Source organism: Hakea prostrata, chromosome 9, assembly GCF_041222555.1.
Source record: "Hakea prostrata isolate BN-2017 chromosome 9, UWA_Hpros_2, whole genome shotgun sequence".
NCBI classification, from domain to species: Eukaryota; Viridiplantae; Streptophyta; class Magnoliopsida; order Proteales; family Proteaceae; genus Hakea; species Hakea prostrata.
Window position 1 is genome coordinate 5,493,896 of NC_142608.1, and position 19,913 is coordinate 5,513,808.

Here is a 19,913-nt window from a genome sequence, read left to right on the forward strand (position 1 = left end):
AAATCATAGTTTTCACGTTTTATCTATCCTTCCTTGTTTTTATTTATATATATATTTTTAAAGAAAAGAAGAACATCTTTATCGGTAGCAGATTAGTTTGAGCAGTTGCTGGACGTATATATATGTATATATTGATCGTGTTGAACCAGAGAGGGGAGAAAAAGTTTGATCGAGTGTCTTATTTTGGCAATGGTTTTGACATTTTCTGTTTTTGATTCATTTATTATTTTCAGTGGACTCCAAGGCGAAAATGTTATTTATCATTTGGGGTTTCACCCAATTTCATCGTTAGAGCAGGTTAGTGTGTTTGATTGATTTCTTGTTCAGAAACTACTCTTCTGGTGCATTTTGAGTCCATTTTTTTTTATAATGACTCGGTGTTCTCATGGAGAATACCAGGAGAAAGCCTTGTTTCAGGGCCAAATGGCCGTGCTGCAAATGGTTCCTTAAAATCACGAGATGGAAATAGCACCAAGAAGAGAGGAAATAGCACCAAGAAGAGAGACAAAATAGACACAGGAGACAAAGCTGACATCGAACAGGATCTCAATGAGGCTAATGGCACTGTATCAACAAGCCATATGTTGGGTGTAGCAAGAAATGATGAATCACGGTTTATGGATGCGTATTTGAATGTGATTGGGAGAGATGCTGAAGTTGAGCATTTGGATGTGAGTAGGAGTGAAGCTGATGAAACGGTGGATAATGAAAGAATTTCTTTGGTAAATGGAAAGCTTTCAACAAGAAAGGATCCAGCAATGGAAGAATATTTGGCTAGAAAGTTGAAGCATGAAGCTGCTATGTGCAGGCAGCAGGTACTTAGGAATCTAGCCGAGGAGAACTTATTAAGTGGGTCTAAGATGTTTGTTTATCCTCAGGTGGTGGAACCTGATCAAAATATTGAAGTGTTCCTAAATCGAAGTCTCTCCACTTTGGAAAAACAACCAGATGTTCTGATGATGGGAGCTTTTAATGATTGGAGATGGAAAAATTTCACAGCGAGGTTGAATAAGACAGACTTTGATGGAGATTGGTGGTCTTGCCAGCTTTACGTTCCTGAGCAGGCATACAAGATTAATTTTGTCTTCTCCAATGGTGGGGATGTTTATGATAATAATGATAAGAAAGATTATTTTAAACATGTCAAAGGTGGGATGGATGCCGACGGTTTTGAAGTTTTTATGCTTGAAGAAAAAAATAGGGAAGTAGAAAGACTTGCTGCGGAGCAAGCTGAAAGGGAAAGACAAGCAGAAGAGGCAAAGCGAAAGGAAGCAGAAAGGGCTGCAAGAGAAGCTGACAAGGTCCAAGCTAAGATGATGGTTGAAAATAGCCAGAAAAATGTCAGTCAATCATTGAAGAAGGCTGTAAGTTCTACCAATTGGCATATACTGCCTCATAAGTTTGTAGCTGGAGACTTGGTTAGATTTTATTACAACAAAAGCTCAGGTCCTCTTGTTCATGTTAATGAACTTTGGATCCATGGGGGGTACAATAACTGGAAAAATGGGGTGTGTATCATTGGAAAGCTTACTTGCAATGAAAGAAGGGATGGTGATTGGTGGCATGTCGATGGTATGTATTAGTACAATGTTCCTTACCCTAGGTGCCATCATTTATTTCTTTTCTAGTCTAAATAAATTATATTCTGATGAAATCTATTGCAACTTGATTAGGCAACTTAGCATGTTATCGACGGCACTGGTAAATGTGGGTGCTTGCAAAGGGGAAACCATCATATGGAATGCATAAACTGTACTAGAGTTTACTGGCCTATCTTCATAATTATCTTTCTATTAGAAAAAAATGTTGCAAACAATGAAAGAACCTAAGAAAGAAGTCTTTGCTTAAAAAGAGACTCTGGACACCAATGTATGTGCTGGCTTTCATGACTGAACATATGTTACTTTATATATTGATGTTGAATGTATATCTATACTTTTCTTTCTTGTGCAGTTGATACTTAGTGAAGTTATTTTTTATTGAGTTACAAACAATTGTCTAGGTTGAAAATAAATCCATATAATTGTGATACTATGGGTGATAATATATGTTGCATATGGACCTTCATCTTTAGATTTAACTATTATTGAGTAGCAACAGATTTTGTGTTACTTTTCAGGGAAAAAAAAGAAAAAAGAGGATTTTGTGTGTCCATATAGCTTGTTATGATCTCAAGGTTTACTTCTATCTATCGCTGACGTGCTTCCCTTGTCATTTTCTCTTCTCAATAGTTCGTGTACCTGATCGAGCGCTTGTCTTGGATTGGGTTATTGCTGATGGACCTCCGAAGAGTGCCAATCTGTATGATAACAAGCACAGTCAAGATTTTCATGCTATTGTCCCAACGGATATACCTGAGGAACAGTATTGGTTTGAAGAAGAGAACCGGATATATAACAAACTACAGAACGAGAGAAGGTTAAAGAAAGAGGCTATACGTGCTAAGGTTAGTTTAGCTTGAATGATAGTCAATATAGTTGGACAGTTACTTTGTGATCTGGAATTTAGTTTGAAAGGTAAAAACTGAACCTGAACCCCTTTTGAGAGAGAATTTATCAGAAAGGATATATACTAAGTGCTACTTCATTGGATGGCTAATGTTGTGGCTAAAGCTATTGGCTTATTGTAGTGGATCCTAGGGTGGAACTTCTCCTCCCTTGTTGTTTATGTTTTCTGTTTGGTGCCCTAAAGTGGTTGCTACAGTTATTTCCCTGAAGACTCCAAGGTCAAGTCACTTATCCCAGGCATCCACTATCTCCTCCAGTTGTGTACTCAGTCCAAGGTTCTTTATGTCTCCCAGAAGCATATACGGTCCCTTGAATGACCTCTTTGTTAGTGTCTGTAAGTTTGGCTACTTTTGTTCTTGAATGTAAGCAAGTTGCTTTCTGTTTTTGCTCTATTCTCTTAACTCCTTGCTTGGTTTCTTGAATTGTAGTTCCTCTCTTAGATTGGAGTTTGGTACCCAAAAGCCAAAATAAGTAAATAAAGCTTTTTGCCTTTTTGCTGAGTTTGACTTAAAAGTTATTTCGTTGGATGGTTCCACAAAACATTTTGTGTTTCCCCTGTTTTGACAATTAATGAGCGGTTGAGGACTTGCAACTTTGATATTGACTATGACAACATCAAAGTTGGTACTATAATCTTTGAGGACTTTTAGAAATTCCCCAAATATGGATTAGGAAATTGACAAAGGAGTTGGAATGACATTTTTCAGTGCAGTGGTGCTTTTCAACTTTACAAGTACTCTATATGCTCTCAGATAGGAATTCTTTTTTCCTATATATATATATATATATATATATATATATATTGCCATAAATGACAAAAAAGCATAGATGCCACAACCTTTTCTCTTGAAAAGCACATCCAAAGTTTTAAAATGGGAGTCATTTTAGTCTCTCGATGGAGCTTACCACTCTTGCCAGTTGCCACACAAGAGGAAAGCTTCCCTCACCAGAAATCCTGCACCATGTGGTTGGATCTCAGAGATTCCAATTTTGCCTTCTTCCACTGCTCCCTCAAAGCCCACAACTATTATAATTCTATCACTCTACTCCATAAGGATGATGGCTCTGCAATCTCCTCTATCCTTGGGATAAAGTTTTGAAGCCATATCCCACTTCCACTTACTTCTATATTCTCCAACTTCCCCCCCCCCCCCCCCCCAAAAAAAAAAAATCCCCAATCCCCCTCCCTTGTCAACAAATTTGTTCCTCTGTCCCTTTGGAAACTCTCCAAGCCATGCCTTTCAAATGAGGAAATCTATACTGATGTGCATGCTCATAAGCCCAATCATGCTCTTGGGCTTGACGGATTTAGTATGGGATTCTACCTTTCCTGTTGGGATATAATAAAGGATTATCTCACTAATGACATCAGAAGTTTCTTCTTCAACCGCCATCAGCTCCATTAAATAAACCAAACCTTCCTATGCCTCATCCTTTGATTTGCGGGGGTCCTTCATAATGGTCTCTCTGCAATCTTCTCTATAAATTCATTGCAAAAATCCTCACAAATTTGAATCTAGCTTGTTGTTCCTCTTTTTTTTCAGTCCCAACCTGTTTGCCTTCATCTTTGGTCTGAGCATTATTGATAATATCCTCTTGTGCTTTGAAATCATCAAAGGTTTGGACTTTAAGCACACCTCCCCTGCCGCCATTCTTAAAATGGACATCCATAAAGGCTTTGACTCCCTTAAATGGGACTTCCTCTTGGATGTGGTTGATCTCATGAACTTCCCCCTTGTTTTTCCCAATGGATCCTCACTTGCATTTTCACCCTTACCTTGTCTGTCCTTGTCAATGGTGCTTAAGCTAGGTTCTTTCCCTTCAAGGTTGGCAGTCGCCAAGGCTACCCTCTTTCTCCTTATGTCTCCTCCCTTGCCTTAGAAGTTCTCTCCCATAGCATCCATACTCTCATTTCCTAGCACTTGGTCTCCCCCCTCCCAAAGTTCAAAGCTTCTAATTTCATTCACCTTGCTTTCGCAGATGACTTCATGATCTTCTTAAAGCTGATGCCATTTCCATCTTCTCCATTACCTTTTTCCTCTAGCAGTTCACATCTCTATTTGGTCTTTGTGTCAACCCTTGGCTGCTTTACTATATGATGGGACTGTATGCTGTGTACACGTCTGGTGTTCCAAAAAAACTCCCCCTTTTCTTCCTTCATCACCTCCAGATCTTGGTCCCCCGATTGCCCCCTCTACAAGCTCCTTTGTCTCCCTTCCAGAATTGGCACATTCATCACAGCCTCCCCTTGGCAACACATCCATACCCCCTCTTCTAAAGTCCCTTGGTCCAACCTTGTTTGGTTCAAATGCCACATCCTTGGCTAAGCCTTCACCTCTTGGAGAGCTCTCTCCCTTTGCCTTCCCACCCAATCCTTCCTAAACCACCTCTGTTTTCCAGTCAACCCCCCTTGTGTCTTATGCCCTGAGGAAGGAAACCATTTCCCACCTCTTCTTTCCCCCTCCAAAAGTATCTGGCTTCTTTGTAGTGCCTCTATTTGGCACCGATCTAAGCATCCCTTACCTTTTGACTGCAAGTGTAGTTGGCTCACATCTTCCTTTAGTGTTACCTCAATTGCTGACAAGTTTGGGAAACTGATCTTTGGAGCCAATATCTCGCACATCTGGATGGATCACAACTTGCACAGATGGACATCCAAATCTAGACCCACTGACCAGATTTGGAAGGCCATCTACAGGGATGTTAACTTCAAGATCGCTTCCCTCCCTAAGAAACTACTTGTAACTACCTAAGGAACAGGGATATTATTGTTACATGGAGACTTGATACTGAGGCTGAATAGTTAGTTAAAAGCCTGATTATATTCAATGGAGCCAATACGACTGGTCCTCCTTTGCTATATAGGTCTAGATGAACTGAAGCCACATGAGACCCTCCCTCCATTCAGTGGCTGCCTTCCTATTGCATTGTGCTATTTGTAGAAGTACTACATTTTGTAAACTATCCTTGACATCTTCAAGATGGATCCTTCTTTTTCTTTTAAAGACCTATTAAATAGATTTTCTTCTGAATTCTACTTGACTCACTTTTTCTTTTATGATGTTTCTTCCATGCTTGCATTTTCACAGGCTGAAAAAACGGCACTCATGAAATCTGAAACAAAGTCAAGAACTATACAAAAATTCATGTTGTCTCAAAAGCATATAGTCTACACTGAGCCAGTTGACGTCCAAGCAGGAAGTACTGTGACAGTTTTTTATGATCCTTCAAAGACAGTTCTGAAAGGAAAACCTGAAGTTTGGTTTAAAGGCTCATTCAACCGTTGGACCCATTGTGATGGTCCATTACCTCCTCAAAAAATGTTGCCTACCAATGATGGTTCACTTGTCAAAGCTACTGGTGAGGCTTTTCTTTAGATGAACCTGTTGTTGCACTGCATTGCATTTATAAATCTGGTCAGTATCATGATTATTGAATCACCTCTTATATTAGATATTCAAAAGGAATTTTCAATTTAATTTTCATATTTAATGTTTTCCTAGGATTATAATTTTTAAATCTTGTCGGAACAATGTTCAAACTCCAGTTCTCTTCCCATTTTTGCCGTCAGTTGATTTGTACCTATTTATCTCTATATACAAATTTTTTTAATGGATAAATCTTTACCTCTTTTTATGCGAAGTTGTAGAATACATTGCTAATGCTTATTTTAAAGTATACCATGAATAGACAATGCATAAGTTGACTCAGGAAAATAAGGGGTGATCTAAGTATATAGTGACTTATTGAAACCTGTGAAAATGCAATTGGGGAGAAGTTGACACGATTATCTTAGAAAGTTTATATACCCCTCAAGGAAATCCATTTTTCCATAGCAATGTTGATATGTGCTAGTGATCCATTTGACGAACTTGTGAAATTCATGACTCATGGACTCCTAGCTTGATCTTCTCATTTCCCAGTATAGTAGGACTTGACATTCTGCATAAAAATTATCTAATTCTTGTCCAGACATGAAAGTGTGAATTCTTCTTGCAGTAAAAGTTCCATTGGATGCCCACATTATGGACTTTGTTTTATCAGAAAGTAAAGATGGTGGTGGGACTCATGACAACAAAAGTGGGATGGATTACCATCTACCTGTCTTTGGAGGGATTGCAAAGGAGAGAAAAATGCATATTGTGCATGTGGCTATTGAAATGGCCCCAATTGCAAAGGTTAGTTTCTGGCTTTCTGCTCTACTTTATCAGGGTTCTGAATGAAGCTTCCCAGTTGATAAATGCTGATGAATGTTGTTTTTTCTTTCTAGATTTTTTTCATGAAGTCAGGAGTTTATTACCTTTGAAAAGAGTTGAGAGTGTTTCTTTCCCTTTTTCTTGGTGGGGTTAGGGTGATGATAAATTAGCTTGAACGGCACTGCATTGATATGTAGAATGTGCTGGGGTTTTTTTTTTTTTTTTTTTTTTTGGGGGGGGGGGGGGGGGGGAAGAGGAGTGAGGTTGTTAAGGTATTGGTGCAGGCACTTCTTATCTGGTAGAACTTATATATCAAAAGATATTATTCACATTTGAAAGAAAATAAGGGGTGTAGAGGAGTGATTAAATAAAATTTTCTTCCAAATCTCTTAAACACAGTTATAAGCCCAGACTCAACCATTGAAACATGATGTATATTTCCCAAAAAACTAATAACTTCTTGGATAAAAATAAAGAATCCATTGAATCAAATAAAATTGTATGGTCCCACATAAGAACGAAAAGGTTCTGTTTGTGGACATCTGTTGCCGTGTAATACTCAATAATTGTACCAGACCTTCTTAACCAATCACATGCCCTTCAGCTTAGGTAGCTAGAGTGGATATTGTCAATATCTATGCTGACTTGCATGGTGGCCCTATAAGTAGTTGTTGTCTAGGGAAAACTTTTTGTGCCTGTGTGTGTTTGTTTTGGTCCAGGGTTCCACACCATAGGCCAAAGAAACACCACTAGGGGCCATATAGGGACCCACAGGAGGCCAGGCAGGGACTCACAATTGGAGAGCAAGGGGACCCATAAAGCCACACTAGTTAGCACACTGCACACCACTATCAAGAAGGGTGGGTAAGGTGTAGGAGGATCGATCTCTCACCAGTTCTCTAGCTTGAAGCTCATCTCCCCACTGTTGTGTTTGATTGTCAGGAGATGTCAAACAGCTAGGATTAGGAAAATTGCTGTAGTGCTAAATAAGACACTGTTCATAAATGCATCAATCTATGGTGAAGGGACAGAGAACACAGGGGGTGTTTACAGATAGACCCAGGAGAAGCCACTGTTTAGTCACTGTGAGTTAGTTATTCAACCAGATTTGATGTAAACTTACCATGAAAATTCAGTTTTTGAGGTCTGAAATCTAATGCTGCATTTGATAGGTCTCTCATAGGCAGTGGATAGTGAAAGTTGATAGAAATTGGGGAATGTGCACATTTAGCTGCACAATGGGAATGAAGGGTCAGATGAAATTCAAATTCTGAGACAAGCCATCCCAGCTTCATTAGTCATCCGTTAAATATGAAGGCTGCAAGAAAAAGAAAGAATAAATAGAAAGAGTAAGAAAAGTTAAGCAACAAAACTACCCTAAGGGTAAAATGGGCATCTCCAGTGCTTGAGGCTCTTGCTAGTACCCAAACAAATCAGTTCTTGTTCTTGCATAGACACAAAATTCTGCGTTGATCACACATCCAAATACTATAAAAATGTGAAGTTCAAAAACCATAAAGCATATTTGGACTGCCAAATATAGAGGGGCATAGATTCCTAGAATTTTGTCCAGAGCATTTTTAGACCATAATAAGATTGGCTATCTATTGATTGAGAGAGAGGGACCAGTTAGGGCCTACAAGCCAGGCTCTTTCCTTTCTCTCTTGCTTTCTCCTACTAATCCATACATATTCTTTTACTTCCTAGACGAATAAAAATACACTTGGAAGTAATTGTAGAACATTTCCTTGTACAGCCATTGGAATTCAGTGTTATCAGCCCATCAGCCATCATCTTGCTTCTGGAGTGGAAGCAGTTCTGTGTGTCCTCACTGCTTTTATGTGATACGAGATGGGAACAGAAGAGGAGGGTGTATAAATGAGAATAAATATATTTCTCAATAAGTGAGTGGTTAAAGAAATATTCAGCTCTATTCAGTTATTTCTTCTTTCTAAATTTTTTTGGTAGAACTTCTTTTATTTCTATTTTGCAAAAGGCAATCTTATCTGCTTTAGATATATACCTGCAGTGGTGTATTGGAAATTGTTGTTCTGAAAAGTAATGCTAAAAAATTTGAGGCATCACTCTTCTCAGAGTGCTGGATCTGTGTCATCTGACATGAGACAGGGCATCATTTTGTGGAACATTGTACCTTCTTCTTCATGCTGGATTATCTGGAAAGGCTCAGTCTAACTTCTTTTGAAGACAAATATATAATAAGCAAGTGAAGCATTAAGTTTCAAATAGTGTCGTGTTTCTTGATGAGTTAGAAATATAATCTTTACTGATCATTATTTTTGTGTTCTTTTGTAGATAATACTATGTTATATTACTATATTACTATCTCATTTAACTGTTATTAGTTGATTTGATCTTCTATTGATGTTTGGGCCTCCTGTCTCTCCTCAATGAATTACTGAAATATTACCTGACATCATCCAGAAAAGAGCATCTATAGTTTCTCTATGTAGTGCTTTTGTTATTTTCTTTTGAAGGAGCATCTTCCAAAACTTTGATGTATACAATAAGGGAACCACCCTGTAGATATTGTAAATTAGATATCTACTTATATCTTTTCGTACATGATTGACTTAAATGTTGTTGATCTCTGTTTCAGGTGGGAGGCCTTGGAGATGTTGTCACAAGCCTTTCTCGTGCCACTCAAGATTTAGGCCATAATGTTAACATAATCCTACCAAAGTATGACTGTTTGAACCTTAGCAATGTAAGTTCCAAATACCACAGACTGGCCACAGATTTCATGAATTTTCAATCTTTTTTCTATTGAAACCGGTGGAATACTATCTTGAACTTTTATGATCAAACTGGCTAGTAGTCTTCTCTAATTTAATTAACCTTTTCAGGGGTAATTTGTCTGTGGTAGATTTGGTACTTCTTACTTACTATAGTTGTTTCCTTTGAATTAAACTAGTTGCTTTTCTTGCTTTAGATTTCTCATATTCTACATATATTTTTCCTTCTGGTTTCATTGAATAATTCATGCTTTTATCTTTTTATTTGAGGTGTTATATCTACATGATTTGTTAGTTCATTAGAGTGCTGGAGGATCATCTAATGTTCCTTCAAATGCCTGCACTTTTACTTCCTTGCTTAACATACTTATGGTTCCACATTTATTAGCACCTCCACCTTCCCCCATCCCCACCAAAAAAAAAAACAAGATTCCAGAATACTTGTAACAATTTCTTAGTTTACTGAAGTTATGTTCATCTTGTAAAATAGGTAAACGATTTTAAATTCAGTTCAAGCTTTCACTGGGATGGAACTGAAATAAAAGTTTGGTTTGGAAAAGTAGAAGGCCTTGCTGTCTATTTTTTGGAGCCGCAAAATGGGTAACGTAGCACTCTTGCATAATTAAAAGTTATATCAATTATATTCCAATGTTTCATTTGCTTCACTGTTACTGATTAGTTCATCATCGTAGGTTAAACTTGTTTATATATTTATGCCAACTTTATTTTAAGTTTTCTAGATCAAATCTTAAAATTTGCTCAACTTTGGTTTTCTTGTTAAATTTTTAAGGGTATTCAGCCTTAAATTAATGCAGATATTCAATTTATGTGGTCTCCTGTTTAGTGAGTTGTACATTTCATATCTAGTTAAGGAACGAACGTCGAACTTTAAGACTGTTTAGCTGTTCAGCTTCCTTGAAAATTGAAACTTGTTTTGTTGCCAATCAATTCTTTCTTTGACAACAACTGTCTAGTGTCTTGGGCATTTGATGAGCTGTGTTGCTCCTAAAGCCAAGCTCAACAGGTGGTCTTTGGTTCCAACCTCTGGGGCTATTACCTTCACCCCTCAATACATCCTGATCAGTAGTGATTCACATTAGTCTGTGAGGAACTGAATGCACAACCAAGCTTTAGTTGAATGCTATCAGCCTGTGGTTTATACATTTTACATTTGAATTGTTCTTTATCTTCAAGATGAGAATTGACCTGTAAGAGTTATATCAACAGAAATGGTCAGGCAGTAATTAGGCCGGTTGTGGATAGAAATTGTCCCGAAGTAATGAGAACAAGTGATTCAATCTATAAGACTATTCCTATGCTGCTTACCCTTATCCTGTATTCAACTGAAGATGTACTAGAAAACAAGTCCAAGTAGGGTTGTCCCACAACTCCCCATCAGTCTGGCTTGGTTGGGAATTTGAAGGGCTGGGTCTACTACAGAATATCAGACTGTTGGGAACTTATGCCTGACTTGGTTGGAACTGGTCTATACATGCTTGAGTCTATCATCTAGAGATATAATGCTTGTTAGGTTACAAATTGATGGTTGTGCTATATATGGGAGATCTGGAATGAAATGGAAAATGTTGCTTGGATGGAAGGAGAGCAAAATCCAATGAAAAAAAGTCTTGGACCCTCCCTTTTGGTTGTTTGCTTTACCCAACTCCCCTTATTGATAAAAACACAAAAGCCCTCGACCAGACACTCACTAGTTCCGAGTGAAGCTACCGTACAGAAGGCATGCCAGCTGCTCAGGTTTGCAGGTGAAAATCATTAATAGAATATTTTTTGATGAACTTTGTTTAGATCTCCTCCTCAAGTATTGGATGCATGACTATCAAACAAGGGAAGTAGTTGTGTATAATGTCGAATATATATCAATGTAAGTAGATGTGCTTATTTCTGGATGGGGTGGCAGAGTGTTGATGTCTAAACCTAACCTGGCCAAGAGATTGCCTGTATATCTGAGTATCAAACCCACTCCCCTGGGCTTCAGTTTGGGTTCAGGCTGTGACAATACCAAGTGAGCTGAGCCAAACTGGGCAGACTTCATCAGAGTCGCCACCCTTAGGTGGGTCACATGCTAGATAAGCCAAAGAGTGTTAAGAACAGACACAGTATAGCATCAAACAGAGAATTTATTTTGAGGATCTCTAAATTGATAGCATGTTGAATTAATGACTGATCCTAACTGATGTTGAATTTCATGTTTTGGTTGATGTAAGCTTATGCATTTTTTAACTCAAACCTCCATTTTGAGGGATATCAGGTGTCATTTGGGGTTGAAACTTGAAGCCTGGGCCTCAAATTTATAGAAAATTTAGTGAATGAGAATTTCATTTTGGACCCCAAGTTGGAAACTGCTATGCTGAAGTAAAACCAACGCCCTATTATTCTGACATGATGCCATTATCTCATAAATTAATGTTCAAACAAGTCTGTGTATATAATACACATAACTCATGTCCATAGTTCAGAGTTCAAGCTATAGTTCCACAGATTAGCTCTCGGGCCCCAAGCTGGTTACCTTGCTTGTAGATTAGCTTGAAAATGGATTGGTTCCTTGTAAATGTGGGATGGAACTGTAGAAGTGCTAGGGATCACCTCCAGCAGATGCTTTAACCAAGAATTAGTGAAAGATTTGGCAAAAATGGAAGATTTGAGCTGGCCGCCAGCTTTGAAGAATGTTGGTGAAGCTTCTTTGTCTCAGAAAAATCAAGTAGAGATTTCTAGACTCAATCCAGTTTGGTTTTATAACAGGGGTTGATTGTAGTTGTGTCAAAGTGAGATCTTAGGTCTTGTTCTCAACTCGACCGAGTTATTCTTTCTCTCTCTCCCCCCCCTTTTTTTGGGGGTGGGGGCGAGGTATTGCCTGACATCTCATCTTGCTAAACCAAATAAGCGAAATATATCTTGAAAGATCTCTTTGAGCTGGCCGCCAGCTTTGAAGAATGTTGGTGAAGCTTCTTTGTCTCAGAAAAATCAAGTAGAGATTTCTAGACTCAATCCAGTTTGGTTTTATAACAGGGGTTGATTGTAGTTGTGTCAAAGTGAGATCTTAGGTCTTGTTCTCAACTCGACCGAGTTATTCTTTCTCTCTCTCCCCCCTTTTTTTTGGGGGTGGGAGCGAGGTATTGCCTGACATCTCATCTTGCTAAACCAAATAAGCGAAATATATCTTGAAAGATCTCACAAGTTTTCGTACTATGGGTATGCATCTTGGATCTCTCATTGTCTTGTAAAACAGTTCGTCACAGTTTTTTAGCTCTAATTTGTTTTTAGCATATTTATATGTTTGTCCTTTTATGCCATGTTTATGTAACCCATCTTTTTAACCACAACTTGTAAGAGTTACAATTTGTTATTTGGGAATGAATGCCCAATAGACAGGATTCCTGTAAATGATTATAGTTTGAATGAAGACTGATTTGTTGCTCCTTCTCTGCAGACATTTTTGGAAAGGTTGTGTATATGGTTGCAGTAATGATGCAGAAAGGTTTGGGTTTTTTTGCCATGCAGCGCTTGAGTTTCTCCTCCAAAGTGGATGGAAGCCTGTAAGTTTTGTAGCTAGATTCATTTAGGCTGCGTTAACTGGCTAAATTTATTTCCTTGTTTGGTTATAAAATCTCAGGTGTAAATTAGTCAATCCTATTGTGGAACAGCAGATTGGCCTGATGTAGTGTGTAGGGTCATCATGTGTGGTGCAAGAATTAAGAATTTTTTTCTTGATAATGCAGTATGATTTCCATTTTGTATGTTGGAAACAACTAGCTTCATTGGTATTTGTGCCACTGCTTGCTGATAAATCAATGATTTCTGGCCTTTGGATTGAAGCATTTTGTCTACTCGTGTGGTCTCTGGGGGTTTAATTGTGCTAAACACAGACTTCAGATTTAATTTCTAGGAGATGCATCTCTTAAAAGTATTGCAGTATGCATTCACCTATGAGAGGGCAGGAAATCTAAGGGTGACATGGATGGCTCTTTATATTGTGTAAGAGTACTTGTAAGCACGAATGGGTGGATTGAGTGAGTGTGTTTGTGTGCAATGTTCTAGAGCCTGTCCTGCCTTAAACCATCTTGTATTTGAAGATATGGTCAACCAGTGAGTGAAACCAACTAATCTGCTAGAAGCCATTGGGTTGGCTAGTAACCTCTCTCTTTCTCTCTCTCTCTCTCTCTCTCTGGGTTTTTGGGGGCTCGGCATTGGCTCATCTGATTGTTGATGTCTACGTTTTTGCCCTTTGCACCTCAAGCTTTTAGGAAACATTTCTCTATTCCTTCAGTTTGTTGTTTTGTCCTTTGCATGTCTCTGCATCTTAACTAATATTTTACATGGTGAGCAGGATATTTTACATTGTCATGATTGGTCTAGTGCACCTGTTTCGTGGTTATTTAAGGAGCACTACATGAAATTTGGTCTCCGTAATGCTCATGTTGTCTTCACCATTCATAACCTTGAATTTGGAGTTGACTTCATTAGAAAAGCAATGACTTACTCAGATAAGGCTACAACTGTGAGTATCTCTTCCAAAGCTACAGTACCTTTATAGAATTTGAATTGCGGCTCATAATGTGTTGAAGAATTTAATTTGTTGAAACTCATAATCTGCATGCCAATTCCATGTCTGTCAAATAGTTTCACCATTGATATTTTATTCTCTGATCCATTGTCTTTGGAGGATGGAATGAAATTAGATTAACTTCTTTCCCTACCCTTCCAGTCCTAATGCTACCTTAGTGCATGTTGTCTAGTGGCTTTTGCGGTATCCAGTCATCGATATTTTGTTTATAGATTACTTAGGGGGATGGGTGTGAAGATGAGATCCAACCCTTTGCCTAGTTGCACAAAATACAGGCTTCATTGATGCACCACAATCCACATTCCACTTTGTTACCTTGAAATCCTTTGAATAGTCAGTCGTTCCAAATGAGGAGTAATAGAAAAACAAAATAGCATTGGCATACTTCTTTTGTGGGGGAGTACCTTTTTCCTTTATTTGATTTTGTTGAGTTATAGTGCCCATGTATGTGATTGAATAGGGTGTTAGTGAAAATGATTTACTCAGTACATGTATACGGCAGAATTTTAATTTGGGGTGTCAGTAGAGATCACAATTTATTTTAGTGTTGGATATGTATCTATAGGCTCTATCGCAAATAGGATGTTCCATAACCCCTGTCAGATTATTTCGTACTATTTTCCATTTTACCTGCCTGAATCTAACAGAAATCCTGTTTTTGTTTGATATAATACCACAGAAACCCTATTGTTATTTTAAGCCCTTCCACAAAAGCCTGCCGTATTCCTTTGAGATTTTTTTTGTAAAACTGGAGGATCTCACATCCCTCGTTTTCCTGAAAGTCTTCCATATTCTTGTTTGCTGTCTTGTCCCTAGTCAAACAGAATTCCTGTATATGGTGCTATATGAAATCTCGGAAAACTTATAATCCCTCACTAAATTGGTAACAAGCAATGAAAAACAAATAATGCAACTTGGTAAAACGTTGCTATTAATAATTTCAAATTGAAATTGTTGGCAACAATGCAATAGACCTAAATTCTTAACTTAATGAAAAAGATTAGCTGAATAATATATCAGAATGCAATTGAAGGCCCTACATTTTGGGTTATGAATATCCAGAACATAAGATCCAGCTTCTCCTTAATCTACTTGTCCTTTCCCTCCCATTTATTGTACCTAAAGCCCTTTAACATGGTTTTAAGTGGACCCCATGAATGCATAGAATGAGGTGAAGAGCTCTCTCACCAACCTGGTGTTTCGGTAACTTGAAGGCATGAATGTCTAGTAGCTATCAACATCCAAAAACAGCTGTGTGAAGAACTTGTGTTATATTTATAGAAAGTTGGTCCAAATTTTCGTTTAAATAATTTGGTTATCTTTTTCCTCCACTGCTTAGCACGTAAATCTTTTTAGCAACTCGGACATAAAAAGTGGTGCATGCCATGAAGACTTGCATTCAGCACATTGAATTAATTGTACATTTTTGTAATTCTAACTGAATTTTTTAGCCTGTTGAACTTGTCTTCTTACACCATATTAATATAATTGAACTTGATGTTTCAGCATGGATAAGAAGGCCCCCTGCATTTTCTTTTAAATGTTTGATTTGGTCTCATAATAAATGATTCATCTTTGTAAGCTACCCTGCAGGTATCTGAGACTTATGCAAAAGAGGTTTCAGGAAATTCAGCGATTGCCCCTGAACTTCACAAATTCCATGGTATTTTAAATGGAATTGATCCTGATATCTGGGATCCGTACAATGATACTTTTATTCCTGTAAGTGATTTGAAATACATATGAATTCCTGAAATTTGTTTGGTTTAACTCACTAGGGTTCATTGGGCGATACTGTACAACATAAGTGGTCGAATTCAACTTGTTTTTAGTAGTATACAGAATGAGAGACCAAAGTCTTCAGAAGTATTGAATTTCCCTTAACATTACTTTTGAATATTTATTAAGCGCATGGGAGTGTAAAAGCCATAGATCCATAAACTACAAATTGTGTACAAATCTAGTTAATCTATATATAGGATTTGGTTGAAGACTGCTTTTCTTTTTTTTTTTCTTTTTGTGACTAATGAGGTCAGGAATGATAGCCAGTGGCTTACTAAGGGTTCTGGTTACAAGGATATTTTGTCAAGTTTCTACTCCTATATGGTGACTCTGGGTTGCTTCTTGTGGATTTGATCGCTAGAATGCTAGTTCACAATTATCACTACCTCTAGATGACAATAGAATTGATGAGACTGGATTCTTATTAGCAATTAGCACATTTTAGTAACCTCGTGAAGATGTTCAAAATAGTTTGGATAGACTAATATGGTAGACAGGTAACATTTTTCTGTCCATGTTTTGTTTTCTTCCCTTTTTTACCAGTCGAAACCAGGCAACGATTGCAGTAGATTTCAAGGATTAATCCTGCTGCTGGAATTTTTGAATGCTTTAAGTTATTCTGAAAATGTTTCTAGAATTCTAGATAACTCTTGGGCCTACTTTTTATTTATAATTATAAGTGTTTTCAAGAAAAGAAAGAAATTCGAAATCTTGTTCTGGAAAGTCTAAGAAGTCATTTAGATGCCAAGGCCATGCAAGATTAGAGCCTTTGATTAAAGCAAATGGGTGTTGATCCATTCCTGGAAAAACTGGAATGGAATCAGTTTTCCACTTTATTCACATTTTCGTTTGTTTCTTTTTTCCCCCTTTTTTCTTTTAGAAATATGTCCCTTCAATATAGGCAAATTTTATTATTTTCTGCAGTTAACAGTTTTTCAATAGAAGATAAAAGAATTCAATTTTCTCGTAGACCAGTATGTTCCAAGTGTTTAACAGAGAAGTACTTCCCTTGGTCATAGGGATCAATATAATTGTTTCCCAAAAGCAAGGCTTCTTATGAATTGAATGACATCATCTAGTGTAAAATTGTGAGTGTTTCTTCATTTACAGCTTCTCTTTATTGATTGTTGTTGTGACCAAGGTATATAATGCATGCAATTTCAGATTTCTTACACCTCAGAAAATGTGGAAGAAGGAAAAAGGGCTGCAAAGGAAGCCTTGCAGAAAAAGCTTGGACTGAAGAGAGCAGATGTTCCATTAGTAGGAATCATCACTCGCTTGACTGCTCAAAAGGGAGTTGATCTTATCAAGCATGCAATCTGGCGCACACTTGAGCGTAATGGACAGGTTGTTCTCTCTATTTGTATCAGGGATAAGAAGCACTGACATTAAAATAATAAATAAAAAAAAGCACTCACACATTGAGATGCCTGATGTTTTCTGTCTGTGAAAGATAGAAGAGTTTAGTGGCATTAGTCTCACTTTGCAGCTGCGCTTGTTGAATTCATCCTTACCATTCACATTGTTTCTTTCCCTTCAGCATGCTACCTGAGAAATGTGAAACTGTGTTGTCCTGTCTAATGTTTGCCAATTTCTTTTAATGATAAAGGGGTGTGTCTGTCTTGTGCATGTGTGATGCATCAATTTACTGATGGAAAAACTATGTTGATGGCAGGTTGTATTGCTTGGTTCAGCTCCAGACCCTAGAATACAAAATGATTTTGTCAATCTGGCAAATCATTTACGCTCTACACGTGGCGATCATGCATGTCTTTGTTTAACCTACGATGAACCTCTTTCACACTTGGTATGTCTCATTGGTTAACTGGGAATCCTTCTAGATTTGAAGCGCATTTTTTCCATGAATGATATAAAACCAGCAATGACTAATTCATGCTTGTTCATAGATATATGCAGGTGCTGATTTCATTTTAGTCCCCTCAATTTTTGAGCCTTGTGGACTGACACAACTTACAGCAATGCGATATGGTTCGATACCTGTTGTTCGTAAAACAGGAGGTATGTTGGTACTTTTTATGTTGCTCTTTCTCACACATTTCCAGTTAATCTGTTTTTGGGTATTTGTAATCTTGGAACATATGCCAACTTTTGAAGCCACCACCACCCCCCCTCCCCTCCCACCTCTCTTTCCAAACACCTCTTTTTTAATATTGACAAAAACCTTGTTGGAGGATTCTGAAACACTAACTGTCAGTTTTATTAAAAAAGTATTTAGAAGGGCGAATGAATGATCTTTAACTAACTTCTGGCTCTCCTTCCGCATCCCATTCCAGAGCACAGAAGCGATGGATCCCCTATTGTGATGTGTCCAGTGGAAAAACACACCTTTTATAACCTAAGGCATTCCTTCATGAAATCTCCTAAAATTCAGAGAATGAACTGGGCTTGAACTATTCAGTTAAAAGAAAAAAAGGGCTTGAATTATTCACTCTTATGAGGCATTTTCCCATGACTGCACTGGGTCTTCTTCTTGCCTGACATGTGAATATGATGTTAGTACTGCCTTATTGGGCTTTAGAGATTGAGAAGGATCAGAAGTCGAAATGAATCATCCAGGGTTGCTTCTACTTATAAGTTGGAACTTGGAAGGGGGAACATTGCTAGGCTGTGTGGCCTTCGCACCATTTCAGGTGTGATTAAAGGCTGCATGGGGGCATCCAACATGAGTTTGACCTTTTATTTCATGGGGAGGGGTTTCTTTGGGAGGTCATTTTGCCCTTTTTTTGTCCCTTGTACATTTTACTAAGTTAAGCCAAGCCTGCAATTTCAAGTGTGTGCATGTAGTAGGAATAGAAGTCATTCATGTAGGATTTTGCATTAAACTCTCACACTCAGTCATTTTTCCTAAATGTAATAGTGCACCTTTTGTGATTATTTCTTCTCGCAGGGCTCTATGATACTGTGTTTGATGTTGACCATGATACTGAGAGAGCTCAAGAACAGGGTCTCGAAGTTAATGGATTTAATTTTGAAGGACCTGACAGGGCAGGTGTAGAATATGCTCTTGATAGGTAAGTAAATGTATCTCTATTTCCTTTTGTATTTTCATTTCTTTCCCAAATTTTATCTGGTCTGGGGCAACACCTAAACTTATTGAAATACAACACTATGTAACTAAAATACAAAAGAGGGGAGAAAAACTGCCTTACTGCTTGCCACAGGAAACAATACACAAAACACTCAAGTAGAGCTGATAAATAAACCCTGGAAACTGGAAAATACAGTAGAGGAAACATCACATTCCAAAGATCATTAATGCAAGCTTATCTTCCTGTAATATGCATGTTACAGTCTTTTTGCATTAAAAAGACATTGTAATATGCATGTCTTGTATGCTTTTACCATGAGACTAGGACGAAGGCCCCAGCATCAGTCTTGAGTACACCAGAGTGTTTTCTTCATCTTCTTCTTCTGTTTCCTGTTATTTATCATGAATATTTATAAAACACATGGTCTTACAGAGCACTCTCTATCTGGTATGATGCTCGTGATCGGTTCAACTCATTATGCAAGACAGTGATGAAACAAGACTGGTCTTGGAATCGACCTGCACTAGACTACATGGAACTCTATCATGCAGCTAGAAAATGAAGAATGCCAAAAGATTTCATGGACTAAAAGAGACAATGTACATCCGATACAATGGATCAGTTTGTACAGGCTGAGCGTTCGTTGCCATTTTTTTTAATCGTTTAGTACAGATGGCTGCAGGTGACTCCAGAGTCTTATAGAAGTGCAGAAAGTTTTGGCCCTGAATTTTCATTATTTGTAGTGGTAACTTAAAATAAAGATGAGTACAATGATGTAGGGGAGGCCAGAGGTCCTGTTGCTATCTTTTACAGTTGACATAGTGAGAGTGGTAGACTACTTCTCTGACTAATACATTCTCTTAGCTTGCATATTTGTAACTTGTGTAGCAAAGACTTTCTTGATAATGCAGAAAATGGAGGGGGATTATTTTGACATGTCCTATGACTTTGGTTCAATGGGTTAATTAGATCGAAGCCCCGTAAAGACCAACATCTTTTGCATTCACGATCTACATAGGCTTCAATGGGTTGGGTTGAATCTT

The 19,913-nt window shown here is 37.9% G+C and overlaps 1 protein-coding gene across 1 annotated transcript; it reads left to right on the top strand.

Annotated features, from left to right (window-relative positions):
• Nucleotides 1-419: 419 nt before the first annotated feature.
• Nucleotides 420-19,502, top strand: LOC149004244 (soluble starch synthase 3, chloroplastic/amyloplastic-like). The gene is made up of 14 exons (XM_089168540.1): nucleotides 420-1,572; nucleotides 2,232-2,446; nucleotides 5,597-5,867; nucleotides 6,507-6,685; nucleotides 9,321-9,428; nucleotides 9,947-10,056; nucleotides 12,905-13,010; nucleotides 13,802-13,972; nucleotides 15,632-15,760; nucleotides 16,985-17,167; nucleotides 17,496-17,627; nucleotides 17,728-17,839; nucleotides 18,729-18,852; nucleotides 19,303-19,502. The coding sequence occupies exons 1-14, from the start codon at nucleotides 582-584 to the stop codon at nucleotides 19,430-19,432; spliced, it is 2,961 nt and encodes a 986-aa protein (XP_089024666.1). The 5' UTR covers nucleotides 420-581; the 3' UTR covers nucleotides 19,433-19,502.
• The last annotated feature ends 411 nt before the right edge of the window (nucleotides 19,503-19,913 follow it).